This window comes from Heterodontus francisci, chromosome 32 (assembly GCF_036365525.1).
Source record: "Heterodontus francisci isolate sHetFra1 chromosome 32, sHetFra1.hap1, whole genome shotgun sequence".
NCBI classification, from domain to species: Eukaryota; Metazoa; Chordata; class Chondrichthyes; order Heterodontiformes; family Heterodontidae; genus Heterodontus; species Heterodontus francisci.
Genome location: NC_090402.1, coordinates 12,813,742 through 12,841,171, shown reverse-complemented (window position 1 = coordinate 12,841,171; position 27,430 = coordinate 12,813,742). Strand labels below are relative to the sequence as shown.

Sequence of the window (27,430 nt, the reverse complement as noted above, 5' to 3'; positions counted from 1 at the left end):
ATGAGTGCAGGAAAGCAAAGATAAATCCACATCCTGTGCCTACATGGCACAGCCTCTTGTACCTCAGGGTATTGCACTATTTTCTCAGCTCCTTCCTTGCAAAAATGCATTTGAGAAAAAAAGTGAACACAAATACTGATACTGCAGATATTTCTGATTTGGTGAAGACATTGGTAGGTTTGCAGAGGCACTTATTTCACCATATTATGTGTGATATTAAAAAGTCCTGAATAGTTAACCAAGAACAAAACACTCAAGTTTGGTTTTATCTCCAGTATGCAAATTACAACAAGGTCACTTTGCATGCTTTATGGTAGTATGGCTTACACCCATGATACATTTAAGGTGGGTTAATTTGTCTGATTTTCTTTTACTTCATATTGGAAAATGTTCCAAAAGCTTTATATAAAAATCACAAATCAATTCTCTTCCAGATATCAATGCACATTTTTAAAAAAAATAGCAAAATGTACATTTTCTTCCCTCTTCTATTGAATGCTCCAACTCTTGCTAAGGTAGTCTCACAGGTGTCAACATTCTCCTGTGCTATGCTAAGTGCCCATTTTTTTCATGGTTGAATCTTGTTAATAAGTGCAGGCAGGCTGTTGTGCTATGGTGAGCCTTTGCACCTGAACTCAACGCGTTCTCCCACAGACCAACACATACACAGATGTACACGCGCGCACACAGGCAGCAGCAGAAATCAGGGCCAGGGATACAATTTAGCGTCCCCATCTTTCAGGAAGTATTTAAATAAGTTTTTTTTGAAAAGAGGAAAGTTTATGGTAAAAATCTCTCTCAATAGATACTGAGCACGTCAGGCTCAGGACACACCCTTCACAAAAATATTTGCACGTGGAATATATAATTCTTTAATTTCTTGGTGTTGAGATGGGGGTTAAATATATTATGCAATAGAATTTGAAATGAGGAAAAGAACACCAGTAGTATCAGCAATGTTGGAATTTTTTTCAGTGGGAAGGGAGGAGCAGGCCAATTGAGCCTGCTCCAGCATTCACTCAGATCATGGCCAATCTACCTCAACTCCACCTTCCTGCGTTGTCACCATATTCCTGCAGCTACAGGACAGATAAAGATTATACTCCACACAACATGGGCAAGACAACATAAGTAGCTAGGGCGGGGGGGGGGGGGGTGGAAGATGGAGAAAAATAAGCAATCCAAGCATGCTGATTATTCCTAGTAAGGGCCTATGTGCCAATGTCCTGTTTAGACTACCCTTTGCAGACAGCAACAATCCCTCAGCCTTCCCGCCCTTATAAAATCTGTTAAATGCCCAAATGTGGCACCAGCCAACCAATGTTTCTTGATGTAGCTCATCGCTTCTGGCTTGATTGGTGTTCAGCGCTAGTGGTCTTGGTTTTTCACCTCGTTTCAGAATTTTTTTTTTTGTAATTTTCTACTTTGGTGCAATCCAGTTTCCAAATATCCAAAAATAACAAACATCCTGGAACTTCACTAAAACCAAAGTGAAATCCAGCAGTCATGGTAACTATGGTCTGCAGAAATTTGGTCTGGATTCACTTACTACTGAACTCAATACAAGAAAGCACTGTACTAAACAGGCACTTCCCTACCTTTGAAATTGCAATTTTTCTAACCCCAGGAAGCACATGATTATTTTCGACACCACAAACTCTAGTGCAATGCTTTCCATTATCCTCTAAACAAAACAAAAGGTCACAGGTTGCAAAAATCATGTTTTAATTGAAACTTGCTGCGTGCATGTTAGCTATGTAAAGTTTCCTGTAACTCACTTGGTGACTGATGCCTTGCACTGGCACCGACCTTGCGAGAAAATTGTAGACTTCACTTTACAAATTTAAAAAGCTATTTTTAACTAAATAACTTAAATTTACAGCTGGAAAGAGTCAAGTGGACACTATGAAAAAATATATCGTTCCGGCCTGAAATCTGACAGGCGCTTATAATATTCCGAGTTGCTTATCTTACCATTCTCTACGATTTGCTTAATAGCTTGGAAGGGAAAGGTTAAGGTGTTTAAACAACTTGAAAATTCCACTTGATTGAAGCTTCTGTTTGAAATCAAGCTTCTTGTGGCATGTCTTTACAAAGGTTCAGTAACTTAAAGACTTAATATTTTTCCATTATCGTCTTTAATGATCAGGTTCAGACGATTATTCTCCATCTACGGCAACTGTTGCAACTGCTTTCACAAAATAAGGGCCTTCCCGCAGGTAGGCTCGGAGTCGTAGGTAATATTGGTTCCCAAAAATTTCGGCTATCGTCTTGGAATCCACAAGAGTTTTTACCAGTTCAAACTTGGCATCCTTTGAGGGTTTGTCAGGTTCAGCTGACCTGTCAACAATATACTCCACGAATCCTGGCGTGCTGATCATCAGCCTCTGGCCCCAAGGTTGGCTAGCAATTGCCTACATTTCCAGCGAAATGGAGGAAAAGTCATGAAAAAAAAATCAATTACAGCAATAAAGACAGCCTTTTCAACTTAATAAGAATGCCTGTTTGAGAACAGATAAAGATCCAACCCTTATTTTAAACGCTTAAAGTGCACGCATGAGGGGAGCAGAGTAACGAGGAACAAAGCTGGGAGAGAGTTACCGTCAGTGTTTAAGTGGGATAGATGATAATCCATACAGTTTAAAATATTATGCATTGGGTAATTAAAAATGACAGATTCTAACTGGGAACTAAATTGATGCAAGGGGCTGAGGGTTTTGGCTGACAACACTGGGAACCAGTAAATAATTTACAAAATTATATCTTAAAACAAAAAGACAGATAATGTGGATACTGGAAATCTGACGAAGGACAAAAATATGCTGGAAACACTCAGCATCTGTACCAAAAGAGACAGAGATCACGTTTCAGGGTGATGACCTTTGAGCTCTGTTTCTCTCTCTGCGGCTGCTGTCTGACCTGCTGAGTGTATCTAGCATTTTCTGTTTTTATTACAAAAATATACGATTTGAATGAAATACAAAAACTATTTCAAAACCGTACGTACTTCAATTACACAACTGCTGTCAAATCTGAAGCTTGAATCATATTGTAAATCTTACTGAATATAGGAACTCATACATTCATAGAGTTATATAGCACAGAAACAGGCCCTTCGGCCCATAGTGTCTGTGCCGGCCATCAAGCACCTAACTATTGTAGTTACTAGGGACATAGGTTTAAGGTGCGAGGGGCAAAGTTTAGAGGGGATGTGCGAGGCAAGTTCTTTACACAGAGGGTGATAAGTGCCTGGAACTTGCTGCTGGGGGAGGTGGTGGAAGCAGGTACGATAGTGACGTTTAAGAGGCATCTTGACAAATACATGAATAGGATGGGAATAGAGGGATACGGTCCCCGGGAGTGCAGAAGGTTTTAGTTTAGACAGGCATCAAGATTGGCGCAGGCTTGGAGGGCCGAATGGCCTGTTCCTGTGCTGGACTGTTCTTTGTTTGTTCTTATTCTAATCCTATTTTCCAGCACTTGGCTTGTAACCTTGTATGCTATGGCATTTCAAGTGCTCATCTAAATACTTCTTAAATGTTGTGAGGATTCCTGTCTCTACCACCTCTTCAGGCAGTGCATTCCAGATTCCAACCACCCTCTGGGTGAAAACATTTTTCCTCAAATCCCCTCTAAACCTCCTGCGCCTTACCTTAAATCTATGCCCCCTGGTTATTGACCCCTCTGCCAAGGGAATAAGTTTCGTCCTATCTAACCTATCAATGCCCCTCATAATTTTGCAAACCTCAATCATATCTCTCCTCAGCCTTCTCTACTCGAAGGAAAATAACCCTAGCCTTTTCAGTCTCTCTTCATAGCTGAAATGCTCCAGTCCAGGCAACATCCTGGTGAATCTCCTCTGCACCCTCTTCAGTGCAATCACATCCTTCCTATAGTGTGGTGCCCAGAACTGCACACAGTACTCCAGCTGTGGCCTAACTAGCATTTTATACAGCTCCATCATAACCTCCCTGCTCTTATATTCTATGCCTCGGCTAATAAAGGCAAGTATCCCATATGCCTTCCTAACCACCTTATCTACCTGTGCTGCTGCCTTCAGTGATCCATGGACAAGTACACCAAAGTCCCTCTGACCCTCTGTACTTCCTAGGGTCCTACCATCCATTGTATAGTCCCATGCCTTGTTAGTCCTCCCAAAATGCATCACCTCACACTTCTCAGGATTAAATTCCATTTGCCACAGCTCCGCCCATCTTACCAGCCCATCTATATCCTCCTGTAATCTAAGGCTTTCCTCCTCACTATTTACGACACCACCAATGTTCGTGTCATCTGCGAACTTACTGATCATACCTCCTATATTCATGTCTGAATCATTGATGTACACTACAAACAGCAAGGGTCCCAGCACCGATCCCTGCGGTACACCACTGGTCACAGGCTTCCACTCACTAAAACAACCCTCGACCATTACCTTCTGCCTCCTGCCACTAAGCCAATTTTGGATCCAATGTGCCAAATTGCCCTGGATCCCATGGGCTCTTACCTTCTTAACCAATCTCCCATGCGGGACCTTATCAAAAGCATTACTGAAGTCCATATAGACTAAATCAACTGCTTTACCCTTATCTATACATTTCGTCACTGCCTCAAAAAATTCAATCAAGTTGGTCAGACACGATCTCCCTCTGACAAAGCCATGCTGACTATCCCTGATTAATCCCTGCCTCTCCAAGTGGAGATTAATCCTATCCCTCAGAATTTTTTCCAATAGTTTCCCAACCACTGATGGTAGACTCACTGGCCTGTAATTACCTGGTTTATCCCTACTACCCTTCTTAAATAATGGTACCACATTCGCTGTCCTCCAATCTTCTGGTACCTCTCCTGTGGCCAGAGAGGATTTGAAAATTTGTGTCAGAACCGCTGAAATCTCCTCCCTTGCCTCACATAACAGCCTGGGATACGTCTCATCTAGGCCTGGGGATTTATCCACTTTTAAGCCTGTTAAAACAGCTAATACTTCCTCCCTTTCAATGCTAATATGTTCAAGTATACCACAATCCCGCTCCCTGACCTCGACACCTACATTGTCCTTCTCCACAGTGAACACAGATGAAAAGTAATCATTGAAAAGCTCACCTATGTCCTCTGGCTGCACACAGATTGCCACTTTGGTCCCAAATGGGCCCTACTCATTCCCTGGTTATCCTCTTGCCCTTAATATACTTATAAAACGCCTCAGGATTTTCCTTTATCTTGCCCGCCAATGTTTTTTCATGTCCCCTCTTCGCTCTCCTAATTACTTTAAGTACCCCCTACACTTTCTATACTCCTCTAGTGCCTCCACTGTTTTCAGCACTCTGAATGTGCCATAAGTCTCCTTTATCTTACTGATCCAATCCTCTATATCCCTTGACATCTAGGGTTCCCTGGATCTGTTGGTCCTACCCTTCACCTTAATGGGTACATGTTGGCTCTGAACTCTCACTATTTCCTCTTTGAATGACTCCCACTGATCTGATGCCGACTTTCCAACAAGTAGCTGCTCCCAGTCCACTTTGGCCAGATCATGTTTCATCATCTTCCCCCAATTCAGTACCTTTATTTTTGGCCCATCTTTGTCCTTTTCCATAACTACCTTTAATCTTACCGAGTTATGGTCACTATCCCCGAAATGTTCCCCCACTGACACTTCCACCAGTTGTCCGACTTCATTCCCTAGGATTAGGTCCAGTACCGCCCCTTCTCTTGTAAGACTATCTACATACTAGCTCAAAAAGCTTTCCTGTATACATTTTAAGAATTCCTCCCCCTTTAAGCCTTTTGCACTAAGACTATCCCAGTTGATATTGGGGAAGTTGAAATCCCCTACTATTGTTACCCTATTATTTTTACACCTCTCTGAGATTTGCCTACATATCTGCTCCTCTATCTCTCCTTGACAGTTTGGGAGCCTGTAGTACACGCCCAGCCAAGTGATTGTCCCCTTTTTGTTTTTAAGTTCTACCCATATGGCCTCATTTGAAGAACCTTCTAAGATATCATCCCTCCTTACTGCAGTAATTGACTGCTTGATCAACAGTGCAATGCCACCTCCTCTTTTACCCCCTCCCCTGTCATGCCTGAAGATTCTATACCCTGGAATATTGAGCTGCCAGTCCTGCCCCTCCCTCAACCATGTCTCTGTGATAGCAACAATATCATAATGCCATGTGCTAATCAATGTCCTCAATTCATCTGCCTTACTAGTAAGATTCCTTGCATTAAAATAGATGCAATCCAGCATTGCATTTTTCACTTGTGCCTTAACAGGTCTATACTTGCTTTGCCTTCCAGACTGACTCAGTTTCTCTTCTATATTTGACTGTGCATCACCCCCAACTGTAACTCCACGTTGTATCCCATCCCCCTGCCAAATTAGTTTAACCCCCCCCCCCAACAGCACTAGCAAACCTCACAGCAAGGATGTTGGTCCCGTTCTGGTTCAGGTGCAACCTGTCCAACTTGTACAGGTCCCACCTTTGCCAGAAACAGACCCAGTGATCCAGGAAACTAAAGCCTTCCCTCCTGCACCAACTCCTCAGCCACACATTCATCCGCTCCATCCTCCTATTCCTATACTCACTAGCACGTGGCACTGGGAGTAATCCAGAGATTACAACCTTTGAGGTCCTGCTTTTTAATCTGCTACCTAGCTCCCTAAATTCTTGTTGCAGGACCTCATCCCTCTTTCTACCTATGTCGTTGGTACCAATGTGTACCACGACCTCTGACTGTTCACCCTCTCCCATCAGAATGTCCTGCAGTCGCACTGAGACATCCTTGACCCTAGCACCAGGGAGGCAACATACCATCCTGGAGTCTCGTTTGCGGCCACAGAAACGCCCGTCTGTTTCCCTTACGATTAAATCCCCTATCAGTATGGCTCTCCCACTCATTTTTTATTTTTTTTTATTTAGAGATACAGCACTGAAACAGGCCCTTCAACCCACCGAGTCTGTGCCGACCAACAACAACCCATTTATACTAACCCTACAGTAATCCCATATTCCCTACAACCTGCCTACACTAGGGGCAATTTACAATGGCCAATTTACCTATCACCTGCAAGTCTTTGGCTGTGGGAGGAAACCGGAGCACCCGGCGTAAACCCACGCGGTCACAGGGAGAACTTGCAAACTCCACACAGGCAGTACCCAGAATCGAACCCGGGTCCCTGGAGCTGTGAGGCTGCGGTGCTAACCACTGCGCCACTGTGCCGCCCCTTCTTAAGCATATTTTGGAAGAAAAACTGCAACAATGTGTGCCCTGTTAGACAGTAGTATGTATAAACCCAAGAGCCTTCCCTAAAAATATTGCTGTAATATTTTAAAATAAAATCTTGCAGAAAACACACATTTTCAAAACAAAACAGCAGTTGTAAGGTGTTCTGTACAATGGGTTTCATAACATTAAAAAAAAAATTGAGATTTAGGGCATTTTTTTCAGGCACTGGGTATTCCCCTGTGTTTGATTTGTATCTCCAATGCTTTCACTAATTGTGAAAATACAACACAATCAGCAGAAAATTGCTAACAAACAAACATGCCTATATTTAATCTAGTGGACCACTCAGCTCAACCCCTAAACACACGGCTGACGCCTGGAGTTTTAAATTAGGCCAGGCGCCTAAACATTTTAAGAAAAATAAAAAATAAGATTTTTCAAGCCAATGATAAAATACTCACAGTAAAGACCTTTAACGCGCCAATATGAACCTCTGGGAAAGGCTGGGAGTTCATACTACAGAATGCTTCCATTGGGTGGCTGTGCAGAGTTTGGAACCAGGACTCGGTCATCCTTAGAAGGTCCTCTGATTGCTGGTCATTCTGTGACAGTGATGGAAAAGTAAAACAGCAATGGCATAAAATAAAGTCAGAGAACCGTAGTGAAACCTCCGATTATAATGCTACACTGGTAGAGATACTCAACGGGAGTATGCTTTGAAGAAGTGGGACAGACCACAGACAGCAGAATATATTGTAGCAATTTTACTTTTTGTAGACCCAACACTCAATGGGAAATACTTCTTGAAAGTATTATAGGCTTTACACATTCCAGTGTGCATATACATTAATGCAACACTCTAGCCATAAATTAGAAAAGGAAAATCCAGTGGACTGCGACACACCAGGAACTGCTCCAAATGAAAAGCTCACCTTGGGTCAATCGTTCTCTCCAGATTGTGTTTGCTGACATAGATAAAGAATTAGTTGAGGCACAATACAACACACACCGGGCAATTTCAAAACTGCGTGTAGGAAAAACTGCGAATTTTAATCACACAAATACTTCAGATAAAGGCGAGAGAGCGATCACTAGTACAAGTCCAAAATAAACCCAATCAATGCAGCCTTGTTTTCAGAGATACTAATCTGCAATCACCTCCAAGCTTCAGGTACCAGACAACCAAGTGGAATTGATAAAGTGACTACCATACAAATTTAACCCAATTATTCAGGAATTTTAAATATGAAACATTGAAAGTACATTAAAAAGTCAAGGAAGCTCTTTCCACAGACCACAGATGTCCTGGACACAGCTCTGCAACACTGTACAGGATGTTCAGTCTGGCATGGAGCAGGCCAGCCTAAACCAGCATGGTCACCCTGACCTCTATAGAGTATAGGAGCTAGGAGACTGATTTCTCCACAGCATGACTACAGTCTGTCATCACTGCATGGCTACAAGCTTTGTAGAACACACACCTTTGTTGATGGTGACTGCGTTTTCTGCAGAGTTAACATGCCCTCGGAAGCTTTTCTGGTCATCTTTATCCCATATTCTTCCCAACTGAGATAATCAAGCAGAGGAGCTCGCATTACAAATATTTATCAGAATCTTAACAACCCAATATAATTCACTATGAACATTTAACATGGAATATGATCTGGGATTGCTACTGGGTAAGTAACTCTATATATTGCTATCAGTAGCTGGAGATGTCTGACACCTGTTACTCTTTGATAGACAGCGGGGAGATCAGAATTTAGCACAGTATGTTATATGTTAAACTACATTTCAAATTGCTATGACTTATTAACCCCCAAACAGTCAAAAGGTTTTTGGTTGGGGGGGGGGGGGGGGGAAGAGAGAGGGGGCAAATGTCTTGCTTCCTGGCTTTGTTTCCACTTTACACATTGTGACACTAAAATCTCTCCTGCTGCAATATCAGTGATAAAACTACTCAAAACAGCAGGGATCGCTATTACTGCAACACTCGCCCAACACAACTAAAACCAATTTACATAAACACTTTTACCTGTGTTTGCCCAGTCATTCCGTTTTCTCTCTCTTGTGCTCTCCTCTTCCCTCTGTCCTAGTTTTAGGTTTTAAAAATGTAATTTTACTATTTTTCCAGCCGATAAAACTCTAGTCTAATTTTTTTCTCCTATGTTTTTCTAGTTTAAAATCTATTCCACTTCTCTTCCTCCCATTCAGCATTCAGCAGGTGGAAGTAACTTTTACAAGATCCATTGCGTGACTGACTGAAAGAGAGACCCAATCAAGTGACAGCGACCTGAAGCTTGACGGTCATGTTGACTATATTAGCAACATTCCCCATTCCATGTCACTCTGAAGGGGAATTGCTGCACAAAAAGCACGCTTCTGGGCTATTTTAAATCAATAACATTAAAGTACAGATTCTAAGGAACATCAATATGTAACTAAATACATCTTCCTGTCTACCATTCTTGGCAATGTGAATTCAGTACACTTCTTTCAAACAAGGGATGACACTGGAGACTGTTGTTATGAGCATTTTTTTAAAAATGGTAAATAGTATATTATAGAGCAAATGTGGACTATTCATGTCAGTTTGATTTGGCAAAAACAGCAATATACGAAGTCATTGTCATAGTGTCATTTACAGCATTGAAGGAGGCCATTCAGCCCATCGGGTCCATGCTGACTCTCTGAACAATACAGTCAGTCCCACTCCCCCGCTCGATCCCCGTAGCCCTGCAAGTTTATTTCCTTCAAATGCCAATCGAATTTCCGTTTGAAATCATTGCTCGTTTCTGCTTATATCACTCTTGTGGGCAGTGAGTTTCAGGTTACCATTCGCCGCATAGAAAAGTTCTTCCTCACTTTTCCCCTGCATGTTTTTTTTTGGTGATCCCTAGTCATTGTACCATCAGTTAATGGGAACAGTTTTTCCTTGTCTAACTTATCTAAGCCTGTCATAATCTTATACACCTCTATCAAATCTCCCCTCAATCTCCTTTGCTCTAAGGAGAACAACCCCACCTTTTCCAACCCAACCTTATAACTAAAATCTCCCATCCCTGGAACCATTCTGGTAAATCTCCTCTGCACCCTTTCAAGTACTCTCATATCCTTCCTAAAGTGTGGTGAACAGAACTGGATGCAATGCTCCAGCTCTGGCCTAACCAGAGCTTTATAAAGGTTCAGCATAACTTCACTTCTTTTGTACTCAATGTCTCTATTTATGAAGCCCAAGATCCCAGATGCTTTACTAACCATTCTCTCAATATGTTCTGCTACCTTCAAAAGATAGATACAGTAATTCATTTTAGATAATGGATTATGAATTAAGTAGCAAATACCTGAACATTTTTTGGCAGGAGGTTTTGGAAACAAACTCCCATGCTTTTTTGGACCACAAGGTAAATTTAAGTTCTGTTCTTGCACTAACCACAGCAGGCATATAAACTCATCTCCAACCACGGTTCAAATCCAGAACCTTTCGAACTTTCTCTTGCTTACATGTAACAACACTTTTACTACATTCTTACCGACAGTGAGAGGAGAGAAGCAATAGTGTCGAGGCAGCGGACTCGTATGTCCGTGGAAGCGTTGCACGAGATGGAACCCAGCCTTCTCAAAACCTCCTGGAATGCATTGCCTAACAGTTTATTTGGGAAAACAGGGATAACTTTAAATTCTGATTATACATTTTAGTGCAAGATCAGGAAAAAATAATGACAGGTGTTGCAACATTTAAGCCAGACTGGCGTTACGATGTGAGCAGTAAAGTGCTCAGTGCAAAGAATCTCTATCACAGGCAAGTTCCTAGGAATGTGTCCTTATGTGCAAGGTGATATGGAGATATTGCACCCAGGAAGAACAATTAGCCACTAATGATGCTGATAGGCTCACTGGAAATTAATGGGAGACACCCCATAATCTTCTGGCCTCTACACCTGACAGGCAAATAACACTCAGATCAAATGCTTCCAGCTTTAAGCTAAAAATCAAATTTGTGTATAAAAGGTAAACACAGCAGATTTGTTTTCAAATCCTTCCATGGCCTTGCCACTCCTTATCTCTGTAACCTTCTCCAAACTAGTGTCTTCCACATGAAGGACAACCTGATGCACGTCCCCAGTTGCCTCTGTCTGGACAACAGTACAATGAGAAGGGGAAATTGTGTACTGAGAAAATGAGGACTTACTAATAAAGACCTTGAGCTGCTTCGGCTGAGAGTTAGCTCGCCAATACCTTCTAAAAATAAAATGAAGTTTGTCTAGCTTTCAGGATACAAATTTAACTATTCCAAAAGAGAGGCACGTCTCTCGAAAAGCACAACCACACCACGAGGTCAGGGCCCTCCAAATACCACCTACATAGTTTACCCTTCAGAAAGGGGTACAGAAACAACCAACCGTAACAATGATGCTATTAGCTGCATAGAGGCCTGTCTAACTCTGAAATTCCTTCATGGACAATCAGCACTTACTCCAATATGTGATGAGGAGGATCTTCACTGCACACACATTCCAAACCTGGCACGAGAAAGTCATCACCAACTTAAGCAAACTTGACAGGGGCTCCCAGAACTATAACTTCACTTTCCTAAAGTCTCTAGTCTTTGCACTCCATTTGCATCTAGATTCAAGGACAATGCAGGATGCCTAAAAAGATAACCCGAGTCTCATTTCCCAGGGTGTCAAAGAAGAAAAGTATGGAGCCCGCTTGCCACAACTCATACCTGCAGGGACAGCTTGAGATACTATAACAAGTATACCATACCTTCCACATGCTTCACAAATTCTACCCTTCCATTGCGGTTTAGGGGGTGGGGGTGGGGTGTGACTGGGCAGGGAGTCCAGCCCATAGGATATACGACCACACAAACACATCTCATGCTCTTCTCTGGTAGTAATCAGAAAGCCAATTCAAGCCGACCTGGATGTGTGCCTGCTGGTCTTACCCAATGAGCAGTGAGCCATGCCTGCAACATGCTGGCTAGCTTAACTGTTGCTGCTAGCCCTGTGGCAAATTGCAATCCTTCTTGGAACAAACATGGATGAACACCAATGGAATGCGCCAACTGAAACAGATAACGTGCTAACATCTTCCCGATCCAGCTGAACCTCAGATACATTGCCAAACTACAACTCCAAAAACAGTGCGTTGTTCTTACATTGGCACCCGCACCACCCCCACAGACACAATAGGTTGTTCCCAGCGAGTCCAAAAATGTACCAGGAATTCCAATATACTGTCTTGTAAGTATCATACAACAGAACATAGTTACTGCACAAAGTACACATACAAGTTATTAAAGACAAAATTAAAACATTGACACAAATAAAATCCTGTTCATAGGTTTAAAAAGGTGAACAAGTTTGCATCCTTGGCCTATGCTGGGTTAACTAATATTAACCAGGTAAGGGTTTTACTATTTGCCACAGCTCCCCTAAGCTAGTTAAGGGGTGGATAAACTGAGGGAAACAGCACAGATTGATTCCTGTTCACTGTCCTGTGATCCCTTGCTAGAAAATGAAAGTGCAGCCGCAAAAAGATGACAAAAATTTGGCTCTGATGTCCTCTACAACTGCACAGACTGCAGGCACTCACTGCAAAGGCTCATATGATAGGCCATTTGGATTAGGGAACAGAGGGCTGCTAGCACCCATTAAACCATACTCCAGTGTGAGTCAATGAATTCATGAGGACAGGAGTTGAGAGAAGAGTAAGGGGGCAAAACTGGAAAAAAAAAAGCCACAGGCAAATCAATTTGGGAAATTCTGTGGCACCTACTAGTGAATAATTACAATGCAGCATTGAGAAAAAGGTCACCTCATCTGGGAGGCAATTAATCATGGTGGTGGTATAGGACAGACAAAGAGAGACACACAAGAGAATTGATGGCGAACAATTCTAAATGGAAGTGAGAAAAAAAATCTAATTATAAATTAATCTTTAGACTACTGATGGGTTATGGGAATCTTGTTCTGTAAATAAGCTGATCAATGGCATTTATTCCATTTATCAGAATGATGAAATAAATTAGTTGTGCATCATCTGACACATTAGCGTTACAGCAGTGAATTGTAAGTAGAATTTTAGTAAGAAAAACATTTATATAACAGCTTTCACACAACTTGAAAAATAAAAAACTCATTTTATTTATCGATAGTTCAGGTGGGAATTGAAGCAATAACATTGTTTACCCATTTTATGTAGAACTTGCTTTCCTTCAATACACGATCCAAGAATTCCAATGGTATCTAAACCAACTCCAATCATGGTTGGTTCCTGCCCTTCAATCATCTCAAACACTTTTTCAATAAAAGCAGGGTAACGCTCACAGATCTGTTGAGGGCTGTCAATCATTGCCAAATTTCCAAAGAACTTCACTAAATCTACAAAGAAAGCAGTGAATACAAGCTCAGACTGAGAAATATACCCAGACAACAACATGACAAGACCAGTTTTAACATGCATATACATTCAGTGCTCAAATACATAGCATGAATAGATTTAATGCCCATAAATCCCAGTCACTGATCTCAACATTTCTTTTATGGGGAGATGCCAAGCAGAGTTCCAATACCAACCACAAAGAGTGAATACCCCCATTCCATCTTTTTTCTTCTTCTCCTGAAGGCACTGATCCATGTTCCGGGGACACCTGGCTCTGGACATTCATACAAGCGATCATTTATATACAATTAGTCAACAAGCCCACAGAGGATACCAGTCGATCCAATCCTATTCTCTGCCGAGAACCAACCATATCCATTTTCTAACAGGGGTCACTGCAATGCTCCTTTTAATTTCTCTTTGAGCACGGCCCATTTGTTGCACTGGACAGTCCCTTTAAGATTGCTGCATGGCCACGCATCTTAAAGGGCGCGTTCTTTTTGAGAGATACAGCACTGAAACAGGCCCTTCAGCCAACGGGTCTGTGCTGACCATCAACCACCCATTTATACTATATCCAACATTAATGCCATATTCCCTACCACATTCCCACCTTCCCTCAATTCTCCTACCACCCACCTACACTAGGGGCAATTTACAATGGCCAATTTACCTATCAACCTGCAAGTCTTTGGATGTGGGAGGAAACCGGAGCACCTGGCGGAAACCCACGCAGTCACAGGGAGAAATTGCAAACTCCGCACAGGCAGTACCCAGAATCGAACCCGGGTTGCTGGAGCTGTGAGGCTGCGGTGCTAACCACTGCGCCATTGGCTGTGTTCAGCCTGTCTGTTCCCTGTGTATTTTGTTCTGGATTGTTGCATGGCTGCACATGCATGCAGTTTAGAGGAACAATGGATCTCTATAAAGCAACCAATGTAGGAATCCTGGTCAATATTTCCCCCTTCCTTAGCCAAGTAGTGCTGCTGGAGATGGCATTTAGCTGTGAAGCTCCCAGGGTCCCTTAAAATAGATCCGTGAATCAGAATAATTTGGTCAAGCTATATGATATGGTCTGAATTCCTTGATTAATTCACAGCTTTTAATTCATTGCCAGAAATGTATTAACTACAAAAACAATTACATGCATTTGTATAGCGCTTTTAACACAGTAAATCTTTCACAAGCATTTCATAGGAGCATAATAAGATTAAAGAAAATGGCACTGAATCCAAGTAGGAGACATTGGGACAGGTGATCAAAAGCTCAGTCAGAGGTAGGTTTTAAGGGCACCTTCAAGGAGGAGAGAAGCAGAGGGATTATTCTGTCTCACCATTCTTGTACAAATACATGTTGAAGATTTAATTTTTTTAAAAACACTGTTTTGGAAAGTAGAGCAAGTACTTCAAGGGTAATGAAAAGTAAATTTTAAATAGATACATTTAAGGGAAAAAAATCTTTCGGATGAACATTTGGAACAATCTACCAGGAACTGGGTTAAAAAACATTAGGAGTGCAGAATTGAAATGAATGCTAACTGGGTGGGCTGGCCATCAGGCAGGATGAGCTAGATCACCAGAAGAATGAGCTTTATTGTCCGTGAATTTCTCTTATGACTGGGTTGAAAAAAAAGTTTTTTAAAAATTCCATTTACTTACTTGGTAGATAAAAACCAGAGAAAGGATCTGAATCTGCACCAATGATCATGTTTGAGATTCTATCAATGATGCCTTGTTGAGCAAGATACTGCCGTCCATGCTGACTCTGAGCGAGTGCAGTAACCATTTCAATAGCAGTGGCCCTGAAATTGAATCGAAAGACTTGTAATGACTAATTCAATTAATTACAACTTGCATTTACATAGTGCCTTTAATGCAATAGAATATCCCAAAGGGCTTCACAGGAGCAGTATCAAAGATGATGCCAAGTTGCTTAAGGAAGTATTAGGATAGATGACCAAAAGTTTGGTCAAAGAGGCAGGTTTTAAGGAGTGCCTTAAAATGGGAGACAGAGGTGAAGAGATTTAGGGAGTGAATTCCATGGCTTAGACCCAAGGCAACCGAAAGCATGGCTGCTAATGGTGGAGCGATGAAAATCGAGAATGCACAAGAGGCCAGATTTGGAGGAGCGCATAGAACTTGAACGGTCATAGTGCTGAAGATTACAGAGATGGGGAGGGCCGAGGTCTTGGAGAGATTTGAAAATAAGGACAAGAATCTTAAAATTGAGGCGTTGCCAGACCAGTGAGTCAGTGAGCACAGGGTAGGAAAGGGAGGGAGGGTGATGAAGAGTCAAGTGATCCAATGCATTACCACACTGTCCTTTAACCTTATCCAGCCCACTGTACAGGTTCTTTGGGCCATCTCAAACCAGTTGACTGTGCATGTGTCTAAAACATCAAATAATCTTTACACAGGCAACCTTATTTAGAAGTGCAACAAGCTCTTTGTGGAGGCAGGTTCAATTGAAGCATACAAAAGGGAATTAGACAGTTATATGCAAAGGAAGAATGTGCAGAGTTATGGGGAGAAGGCAGGGGAATGGAAATGAGGGAATTGCTTTTTCAAAGAGTGGTGCAGATACGGTGGGCCAAATGGTCTCCTTCTGCACTGTAAATATTCTGTGATTCTGTGAACAATGAGGAAAACATTTTTCAATTCTGGGTATCCAGTGTCAGCCAACACTCCCAGGTCAGCTCAACACTGTCCCGACAATGTATTTTAACTCTTACAGCCAGAATTTAATCCCTACTGCACCAAGGTGACATTTCCATTTCCCAATCCAAGTTTCTTTGAGACTGGAGTGAGATTTCCAATTCGTGGCAAATTGTTGACAGTTCCTTGTTGTGAGCTTGTCTGGTGCCAGAAAAACATTCAGATACTTAATTCCATTTTTCCTCTTGCTACAATTAATCGAACTCCAGCCCGTTGGCTGGATGATTTTGTTCATACAGTTTTCTGTCAATGCTACTCTGTGAGCAGCAGGCACAACTGTAGCAGAGCAAGCCAAAGCCAGACTTGGTATTGCCTCGTCCATTGGCCTTGGGCACTGCTTTTACTTCATGTCCAGTAAATCCAGTGCCCTCAGCCCAAAATGAGAAAATGATCCAATATAACCAGCAAGACAGCAAAACCATGTGACTGCATTCAAATAACAGACACCTTCAAAATTTGCTGCTTAACGTTAATAATTGAAAGTTATTTGGTTCCTTCCAAAGGAAGGCAACACATTTTTAACAAGCATCAACCTTCTCACCTGATTAGAACATCATCCCCTGCAAGCTCAGTGAGCAGCTGAGAGATGAAACCACTGTTAGCGCAATAACCCAGGGAGACAGACGACACAGATGAGATTTCCACCACCAGCTGCAAGGCAATAACACAACACAGCTTAAGAGTTGCTCTCAGAATTGGATGTATAATGGTCACTTTACTTTAGGCAGCAATTCAACAAATAAAAATTAAATAAAGCTATTTTCTCCAGATTAGCACACAATAATGAGCTCGCTTAGTGTACTAAGATCATAATATTTTGAGGCTATAAATTATATACAAAACAGCGCCACTAAAGAACTCCAGGTACTGGAGATGCTGCACATCTATGTAGGTTTGACTTGCCTATTTTCCCGCATTACTGATGGCAGTTGCACGAAGTGAGGGTCTAATTCCTACCCGTTTGGGGCTTGGAACAAAGGGAGGGACACAGAAGACAGGAAATTCATGTAGCTCTTTGCAGCCTATCAAGAGTAGTACTAACAGATGACAGAGTGTAGGTTTCCTCAACTGCAGTCAATATGTTGCCTGGGGAGACCAAAAAGAGGAACTACAAATATATAATGTTCCTGTCATATATGAATTAAACACCAAAAAAGTACAAGCAGCACAAACAGCTGCAATGCAATTGGTGATTTCATGTGAAGGATTGAACACATAACCTTGTCAAACAAAAGACTTATATCACCCCCTACTGTAATTTTGGATGCAATGCCACGAAAAGAAGGAAAATGACAAAAGCAGAGCTATTTTTGTCTCCACACACCTATGCACAAGTCCATACCAAGTACTGCAAGAGCAAACTCCTGGCATCCGTCCTAAAATTGCTTTGCACCAATTTAAACCCCTTTGACGTCCTGCCACAGTTCAGCTTGAAGCAGCGCTCCAAATGTACCCTTTTATAGTGCTTAGTACGTTATAGATATCACACTGAAGAGTGCCTGCAGAGTCTCATCGACAGGTTTGCGGCTGCCTGCAATGAATTTGGCCTAACCATCAGCCTCAAGAAAACGAACATCATGGGGCAGGACGTCAGAAATGCTCCATCCATCAATATTGGCGACCACACTCTGGAAGTGGTTCAAGAGTTCACCTACCTAGGCTCAACTATCACCAGTAACCTGTCTCTAGAAGAAGGGTCTAGGTTCCGAAGAAGGGTCACTGACCCGAAACGTTAACTCTGCTTCTCTTTCCACAGATGCTGCCAGACCTGCTGAGTGAATCCAACATTTCTTGTTTTTGAACCTGTCTCTAGATGCAGAAATCAACAAGCGCATGGGAAAGGCTTCCACTGCTATGTCCAGACTGGCCAAGAGAGTGTGGGAAAATGGCGCACTGACACGGAACATAAAAGTCCGAGTGTATCAGGCCTGTGTCCTCAGTACCTTGCTCTATGGCAGCGAGGCCTGGACAACGTATGTCAGCCAAGAGCGACGTCTCAATTCATTCCATCTTCGCTGCCTCCGGAGAATACTTGGCATCAGGTGGCAGGACCGTATCTCCAACACAGAAGTCCTCGAGGCGGCCAACATCCCCAGCTTATACACACTACTGAGTCAGCGGCGCTTGAGATGGCTTGGCCATGTGAGCCGCATGGAAGATGGCAGGATCCCCAAAGACACATTGTACAGCGAGCTCGCCACTGGTATCAGACCCACCGGCCGTCCATGTCTCCGCTTTAAAGACGTCTGCAAACGCGACATGAAATCCTGTGACATTGATCACAAGTCGTGGGAGTCAGTTGCCAGCGTTCGCCAGAGCTGGCGGGCAGCCATAAAGACAGGGCTAAAGTGTGGCGAGTCGAAGAGACTTAGTAGTTGGCGCAAGGGGAGAGCCAACTGTGCAACAGCCCCGACAAACAAATTTCCCTGCAGCACCTGTGGAAGAGCCTGTCACTCGAGAATTGGCCTTTATAGCCACTCCAGGCGCTGCTTCACAAACCACTGACCACCTCCAGGCGCTTATCCATTGTCTCTCGAGATAAAGAGGCCAAAGATACGGAAACAGCGAGTAAAGGCGGTCCATACTTGTCCTGACTATTACAACAACTTGCATTTACATATGTAGAAAAACAATGTCCAAAGCGCTTCACAGAAACATAATCAGACAAAAATCGACATCAAGCTAAAGATGGAAATATTACAAAGGTGGCCAAAAGTTTGGTTGAAGAAGTAGTTTTAAGGAGGATCTTGGAGGAGGAGGGAGAGAGAGAGAGAGAGAGATGGAGAGGTTTAGGGAGGGAATTCCAGAGTCAAGACTTAGACTGCTAAAGTCATGGTGCGGAAAAGGAAATGGGGGATGCACAAGAGTTGGAGAAACAGTTTTCCAGGGTTGTACGGTTGGAGGAGGTTACAGAGTTAGGGAGGAGCAAGGCCATAGCAGGATTTAAACATGAACATGATATATATAGAAACATACAGCTGTATAGGACTGGAAAAGACCATTTCCATCTGTTGAACCAGTTTCAAAGTTCACAGACATTATGTCCCATTTATATCTCAAACTCTTCAACTGAACTTGACTGCCAAAGTTTTAAATCTATTGTCCTCTTGAAATTTCTAACACTCTGCATTTCCACTCTAGCTATTCCACATTCATCATCCTCAGAATGAAGGTGTTCTCTTTTCTATTTACCTTTTCTTGTCTCAGCTTGAATCCATCTCCCCTTGCCTTAGAACTTTTGTTAATAGTCAACACCTCTCTAGGTACCTCTATGAAGTCCCCTCTCAGTTACCACTTTACAAGCTTGAAGAGACCAAGTTATTCCATTCTTTCCCCATAAACCAATCCTCTGTTGGATGGTGTGAAGGCAAATGGGGCTGGATTAACAACCAGTTTAAATGATCAAACTTCTGAAGTGTCCTAGGTAAGTAATTATCTACCAATATTAATTAGGCTCCACAACAGTACCAGGCTCAATAACATCTCCAAAATGTTATCTGCATTCAGGGAATGTTTTAACTCCAGTTAGAAATCAAAATAAGCAACCTTTTCAAGTGAAGCAGTTTTTTGCACCTGTATAATGGTTATAATGGGTCCTGATGTGTGACACTCTTTAAAGGGAGCTGTGCACAACTGTAGATGACTAGAGTGCTTTGAAAAGTACATGACCAACGTGCACTTTTTAACATAGTGTTAAATACAACCACAAGTACAGGCAGTAAACTGAATGCTACAAAATGAATTGGGATACATTCAAAAAATATAAGACTTTAGAAAGCGATGAAAGATATATCAGAAGTTGAATGTTATCGAAAAGAAAACTTTTGGAGCTCAAATCCAACAGGTGTACTGTACCTCATAGACTCTATATCGTACCACATCATTGGTGCCCATGACATCTTTCAAATCTTGTAGCATACTAGTCATGAACAATGCATCAAGTCCAGCTTTACTCTGGGCAACTTTGGAAAGGGATTTGATTGCCTGGTGAGAAAGAAATATTAATAAGTTTCCTATCATTGTCTTTTGGTCCTTTAATTGTCACGGGATACATCACCCGAGACAAGCAAAACTATGCAAATAGTGCTAAACATATCTGTATATAACTTGTATTTACATAGTGCCTTTAATGCAACAAAATGTCTCAAGGCACTTCACAGGAGTGTTATGAAGCAAAGTTGGACACCGAGGCATTTAAGGCAACATTAGGGCAGGGGGTCAAAAGTTTGGTCAAAGAGGTAGGTTTCAAGGAACCTCTTGTAGGTGGAGAGGTTTAGGGAGGGAAGTCCAAAGCTTAGGGTCTAGGCAGCTGAAGACATGGTGGAGCAATTAAAATCGGGGGTGCTCAAGAGGCCAGAATTAGATGATCGCAGATATGGACTGGAGATTAGTGATAGGGAGGGGCAAGGCCATGGAGGGACTTGAAAATAAGCTTGAGAATTTTTAATTTGAGGCATTGTTTCACTGGGAGCCAATGTAGATCAGTGAGCAGAGGGATGATGGGTGAATGGGACTCGGCGCAAGCAAGGGCATAGGCAGCAAAGTTTTGGATGACCTCTAGTTTATGAGCATTGTTTCCCATCTCTGTAATAGTAACATTTGCAGCATTAAATTTAGGACCATACCACTTAAATTAAAAGGCCCAATTATAAACTTACACATCCCATCACAATGTAAAAGGCAGAGGCACAGTCAATGTTCACCTGGGAAGCATTTTGCTACCATTCCAAGCTCAGAGGCCACCTGCCAATCGGGAACTGGCAACAGAAACAAAAACTGACAAAAATGCATGAACATTGGAATAGCTGCCTCTGAGTTACTGCAGGGCAGATTGGTTCCATTTTTGACCAATGAAGACAATCACTGGTATCATATATATGAATACACGTGGAAAGAAAATGTTCCCAGGCCTGTTAATTCTGATCTGTCTTCAGCCACAAGGAAGGTGCACAAGTGGACTTGCCTCCAGGTTTCAGTCTCCTAGCGTTCAATTTTCCCACCACACCTCCATCAGAAGTACCGGCCAATATCATTACTTTGTAGTAAATAAACATTTAAAGGCAGAGGAAAAGAGTGTGTGAAAAGAACAGGGCAGTTGGATTTGTTCAGTTTTGCTTGCAAAGACCCCATACAGGTACAATGAGCCAAATGACCTCCGTCTGTGCTGTAAACTTCTATGGTTTCACCAAAAATTTGCACCATGCAGACCTTGTTATAACAGCAGCATCTCCACTTTTAACAAGAATACTTTTTTTAACCATGTCAAGAGACAGCACTGCCCCTTGTGGTGGAATGCTGGACCCCAAAGAACTTTCAGAGGACATCAGCAATCATTTAACTTGTACTCTACTCAACCTCACCTCTTTTGCAACAGATATTTTCTTGCCACCAATGCTGTGAATCATCTCCTTGAGCAACTCAGGTGAGCCAAGAATTTCTGGGATTGCTTCTGCATTTTCAACAATTCGCCCAATCTGGAAAAATTAATACGCAGAGTAATGAGTCCAATATGAATCATGTTCTTCTGACGGAAAGAAAATACAGATTTTATATACAAGCAGTTGTACCTCAGTATTATAAAGCTTTAGTTTATACTGCACACATCGCTCAGCTCCCAGTTTTGACAGTACTTACTAAAAAAAAAATTTTAAATCACAAATCACAACAGTACAATGCAATATTGTTAAACTGCTAGGAATGACAACAAAAACAAAAATCTATTTACATATTCCTTACCAATAATGGGGGCAGACAGAGCCCACGCCAATTCCAATGTATAACTCAGCGACAAGACAAGGATTGGCTCTCCACTGTGCAGGACTCTGGTCAGGCTGCACTTGAGTACAGTTCTTATCTCAATATGATAAAAAGGGCATAGAAGTACTGCAGAAAGTGCAAAGAAACTTTACAAGGTTGATTCCAGAACTGAGAGATTATAGCTATTGTTATGATCCTGTAGTTTTTTTTCCCCGGGAAGAATGCGGTGTGCCTTTAAGGCTGGAAAAGGAGCCATACTGCTTGAAGACAACAAGCTCCAGAGACTAAGTCAAAGAATGCATTCTGGTTGCCTGGGATACAGCCACTCAGAGTCTGAGAATTGAGAGATACATTGTTGCCAGGCCTTTTTTCTTTCAAAAAGGGAAGACTTAGGAGATCACCTGATAAAAGTCTTTGAAATTATGAATGGGTTGGACTGGGTAGATGTGGAGTGAAAGTTTCCACTCATGGAAGAATCCAAAACTAGGGACCATAAATACAAGATAGCTATTAATAAATCCAATAGGGAAATAAGGAGAAATTTGTTTACTCAAATGTGTGGGTAGAATGTGGAACTGACTACCGCAGGAAGTGATTGAGATGAATAGCTTAGATGCCTTCAAAAGGAAATTAGATGAACATGAAAGTGAAAATAGAAAGATATATTGAAAGGGTGCGATGAGGTAGATGGAATGCGAGGAGAGGCACGTGAAGTATAAATGTCAGCATAGATGAGTTGGGCCGAATGCCTGTTTCAGCGCTGTATATTCTATGGTTAAATGTAGGCACTTGAGAGGAGCAAAAAGCAAGTAACCACGCTACAGTTAAATGGCACTCAATCATAAATCATAAAGTCAGAAGTGGGGATGTTCGCTAATGATTGCACAATATTCAATACCATTCGCAACTCCTTAGATACTGAAGCAGTCCGTATAGAAATGCAGCAAGACCTGGAAAATATCCAGGCCTCGGCTAATATGTGGCAAATAACATTCACACCACACAAGTGCCAGGCAATGACCATCTCAAACATCTCCCCATGACCTTCAATGTCATTACGATCGCTGAATCCCACACGATCAACATCCTGGGGGCTACCACTGACCAGAAACTGAACAGGAATAGCCATATAGATACTGTACCTACAAGAGTAGGTCAGAGGCTAGGAATCCTGCAGTGAGTAACTCACCTCCTGACTCCCCAAAGCCTGTCCACCTTCCACAAGGCACAAGTCAGGGGTGTGATGGAATACTTTCCACTTGACTGGATGGGTTCAGCTCCAACAACATTCAAGAAGCTAGACACCATCTAGGACAAAGCTTGATGATTTGTAGATGGGGTGCCATTCACTCCCCCCACCACCAACAAACAGTGGCAGCAGTGTGTACCATCTACAAGATGCACTGCAGCAACGCACCAAGGCTCCTTAGACAGCACTTTCCAAACCCATGACCTCTACCACCTACAAGGAAAAGGACAGCAGATTCATGGGAACACCACCGCCTGCAAGTTCCCCTCCAAGCCACACTCCATCCTGACTTGGAACTATATCGCCGTTCCTTCACTGTCACTGGGTCAAAATCCTGGAACTCCCTTCCTAACTGCACTGTGGGTGTACCTACCCCACATGGACTGCAGCGGTTCAAGGTGGTGGCTCACCACCACCTTCTCAAGGGCAATTAAGGATGGGCAATAAATACTGGCCTAGCCAGCGATGCCCATATCCCATGAATGAATAAAAAAGTGTCTGCCTTTGTTGCACTGAAATTAGTAGCAATCATTTTCATTCAATTTGTCTGAAATAAAATAGACTATGGTTTTAGATTACACTTTCAGTAGATTATTTAAAGTCTCAGCCATTAGATTAGTTGTACATGCTCTGCTTGACTTTTCTTTCTCCAAATTTTTTTAAAAAATGGGAAACCAAGGTAAAGGCACAGGTCCAACGTGAAAGTTACTGCCATGGCTGAAAGATTAGGTAATGTCAAGATTGAGTTTTAAAATGCAATTGAAAACATTAATAGTGAAAGATATTTTTGAAGAAATACACACTTCCACCTTACTTGGGACACTGCCAGGATTTTAACACTGTCATCAGAATGTTGAAGCCCCTTCTGGAGTTCCACCTTGAAATTTTGCGCCAGGTAGACAGGATCCAAAGCTTGTAGAAGTCGATCAAGAATGACAACACATGTATCAATCTGTTCCCTGAACAAAGACAGACAACTGGATTTAGATAAACAGAGTAAAATTAGATCTGGCAGACTGAATCTCCTCTTGCGTGCCAACATGGTAAGCTATCAATTATGCAACAACACTGTATAGCCAGTAAAAACATCTGGAGCTTTCTTTGTTTTTGGAATGTGGGTAACAATGGCAAGGCAGTATTTACTGTCCATCTGTGACAGGCCTGAGGGCATTAAGAATCAAATGCGTCAACTGAGATTGGGGTCACACACGGGCTCATATTGTGAAAGGGTGGTGGGTTCAGTCCCCAGTGGAATCCGTAAACTAGTTGGATTTTTAATGAAGATTAGCAGCTTTCATGGTCATTTTCTGTTATCAGTACACAAATTACTAGATTTATTGAATTCAACTCAAAACTTTCCAGAATTGACTAAAAAATGAAACAGTGGGGAACCTTCATGTGTGGCATTTATGATCAAAACATGAATAACTAGAAGTTTTAAACATAGGGAACTATAAATGTATTTTTAAATGAGCTATATTGATCAAAATATGTTACATTTTAAAACAAAAAGAATCAAAACCACACAACTAATAAGAACTTGCATTTATAGTGTTTTTTGTATTAAAATTTCTTGAAACATTTCAGAACAAATTAAGTCACTGTTATAATGTGGGTAAACATTGCTTCCAATAGTACACAGCAAGCTCCCATGAACAGCAATTGAGATATGTTGAACAATTTTAAATAAATATAATAAACCAGAATAGAAAGGGTTATTTTGACAGATCTTGCTAGTGTAATAGTTCCAGTGCTTTTTTTTGTATATCAGAAGGTCACTGAGCATGTTGTAACTGTGTGAAAGTTTATCTTTGTGTTGGAGAAACATGATACTGTTTCAAATCACTATATATTGAAGTGGATAATTAATATCTGGAGTGTTTGGACAGCTTCCCAAAGTTAAGAGTTTTCGGAAAGGGAAAGTATGTTTTAGGTGAAAGGTAGTCAATGTTTATGGATTCTTATTGTAAGGACACGACTGTCAAACCAGCAAAAACGGTGCCAGCTGCTCAGACACGTTTCACACGAAAGATGAAAGAAAGGAAATTGCAGCACAGCTGTCATACAGCAATGACACAGTACAAAGAGAAAAGACCTACACTCAGACAGGGAGCTATGCTGAATCCTCCAGTGAAGAAACAAACCTCTTGGCATAGATAATCACAGTGTCCTGTTGGTAAGGTTGCCCTATAGCAGGAATGCAGTGCAATGTCCTCACACTGTCATGTCGCTGCTTTGCTGTTATGTTCAAAGACTGTCATGAATAAAGATCAGATTTTAAAATTATACATGTACATATGTAGCCATGTCTGATTCGACAGGCCTAAATCCAAATTATATTAAGATACGGTACAGAAACAGCAGATAATGGACCAGATAAATCGATTTTAGTAGTTTTGCTTGAGGGATAAGGACAAGAGAACACCAGTGCCAGTTCCGAAGAAGGGTCACTGACCCGAAACGTTAACTCTGCTTCTCTTTCCACAGATGCTGCCAGACCTGCTGAGTGATTCCAGCATTTCTTGTTTTTGTACCAGTGCCATGGGATCTTTTACATCCAATTGTTGCTGCTGGTAATGATGTTCACTTTCTGCTGTTGAAACAACCAAATCTCAAACTAGCCGACTTGGTGTCTTAGTATTGAGTACCATCCAGCTTATGAGTGTCTTATAGCTTTAGTTGTGCTTTCTGCTCGCACACACTGAACATTTACCAATTGAGTTCACCATACAGAATAAGCTTGGAAAAACTATTGGCTATCTGAACGTCACATCTATTATTGCCACTGTTCCCGAGAGGTGATCACAACAATACGAGTGATTTTTAGTGTGCAAACTAATAATTTTTTGATCTTAGACTTGCTCAGTCTACTAATGGAGAATTTGGCCTGTGATACAAATATGCACTTTGATCAACACCATTATGCTCCCCAGAAGAAAATCTGTCTGACATTCAATCCAATATCAATGATGGTGGATGTTTGTTGAGTGTTGGTCAATTTATTACAGCTGTTTTCCTTAGATTGATGACAAAATCTGTAGTTCTTTCCTTATGTCGCAAATCATTCCAGTCAGTTGTAGATTCTTCTGTTGTGTACAAGGGCACAAGGCTGTGCCGTGGGCACTTTACTACATTAAAGGCACTATATAAATGCAAGATGTTGTCAAACAGCAGTTCATAAAAAGCTCCTCACAAACATTGGTCAAAGCTGCTTATCAGTATACAAAATCGGTTCACAGTCTTACAGGGGCCTCTTTCGAAAACAACCACTGCTGCAAAGATTGAAAATAACAATTGAAACAAACAAGTCGACGTAACTGATTACAATGAAAGTCTCAAGGTTTCTTGTGAACTGTTCCGAGTGATGTGTTCTCGGAAATTCAAGACCAAATAAAGCTAATCGCTCACTTTCTAAGCAAATCACACACATCATATCAGCATTTTTTCATGGGATTTTCATCATAAATAGTTTCACTGATATATAAGCAGAGAAAAAAATTAGGAGGGTGAAGACCTAGCCAAGAGGCAAAAGTGTGAGAAGGTGCAACCAAATTGCCTAGGCAAATGTCGGTACTACAATCTCATAATTTTGCCTGGATACAAATTTAACAAACGAATTGGCCATATTTGTGTAAAAATGCTTGGGAGTATTCAGAAGTGAGGGCGAATTGGGAAGTGCGTAGATGCAGCAAAGCTCACGAATGTGTTAAAACACCGCAGTTTCTCTGAGTAAGGCCACAACCCTTAATGACCGAGCAACAAACTAGTGGTTTGTGTCCAACTCCCACCCCACTACAGCCATTGCTGGGCCCAGCAACAGCTCACTGCAGTGATCCGCAGTACAAACTCGCCTGTCGTCACTATTCAGCAGACTGAACAACACCCCAAAGCGCAGCCCCGCCGCCAGATCCCTCAGCGTGCTCAGGGGCACCGAGTAGACGGCGGTCTTCAGGCTCCTCAGCTCCTCCAGAGGCTCCTCCAGCTCAGCAATCTCCCGCAGCAACTCGCTAACGGAGGCAGCCATCTTGGTCTGGGCGCGTCTTCTCGCGAGACGTCAGGCCCCCCCCTTTGCCGGGAGATCTCGCGAGAG

General features: G+C 42.0%; 1 protein-coding gene across 2 annotated transcripts; it reads right to left on the bottom strand.

The window, feature by feature from the left end:
• Positions 1 to 1,708: 1,708 nt before the first annotated feature.
• psmd5 (proteasome 26S subunit, non-ATPase 5) lies at positions 1,709 to 27,375 on the bottom strand. 2 transcript variants are annotated; one of them, XM_068012256.1, is made up of 11 exons: positions 27,192 to 27,375; positions 24,155 to 24,299; positions 21,695 to 21,808; positions 20,190 to 20,318; positions 16,876 to 16,985; positions 15,279 to 15,421; positions 13,428 to 13,619; positions 10,764 to 10,873; positions 9,266 to 9,322; positions 7,692 to 7,832; positions 1,709 to 2,414 (listed from the first exon to the last, which is right to left on the bottom strand). In XM_068012256.1, exons 1-11 carry the CDS (start codon positions 27,362 to 27,364, stop codon positions 2,160 to 2,162), a joined length of 1,569 nt encoding a protein of 522 aa, XP_067868357.1. In that variant the 5' UTR covers positions 27,365 to 27,375; the 3' UTR covers positions 1,709 to 2,159. The 2 variants fall into 2 exon arrangements, with proteins under 2 accessions (XP_067868357.1, XP_067868358.1); XM_068012257.1 differs by lacking the exon at positions 9,266 to 9,322.
• Positions 27,376 to 27,430: the final 55 nt, after the last annotated feature.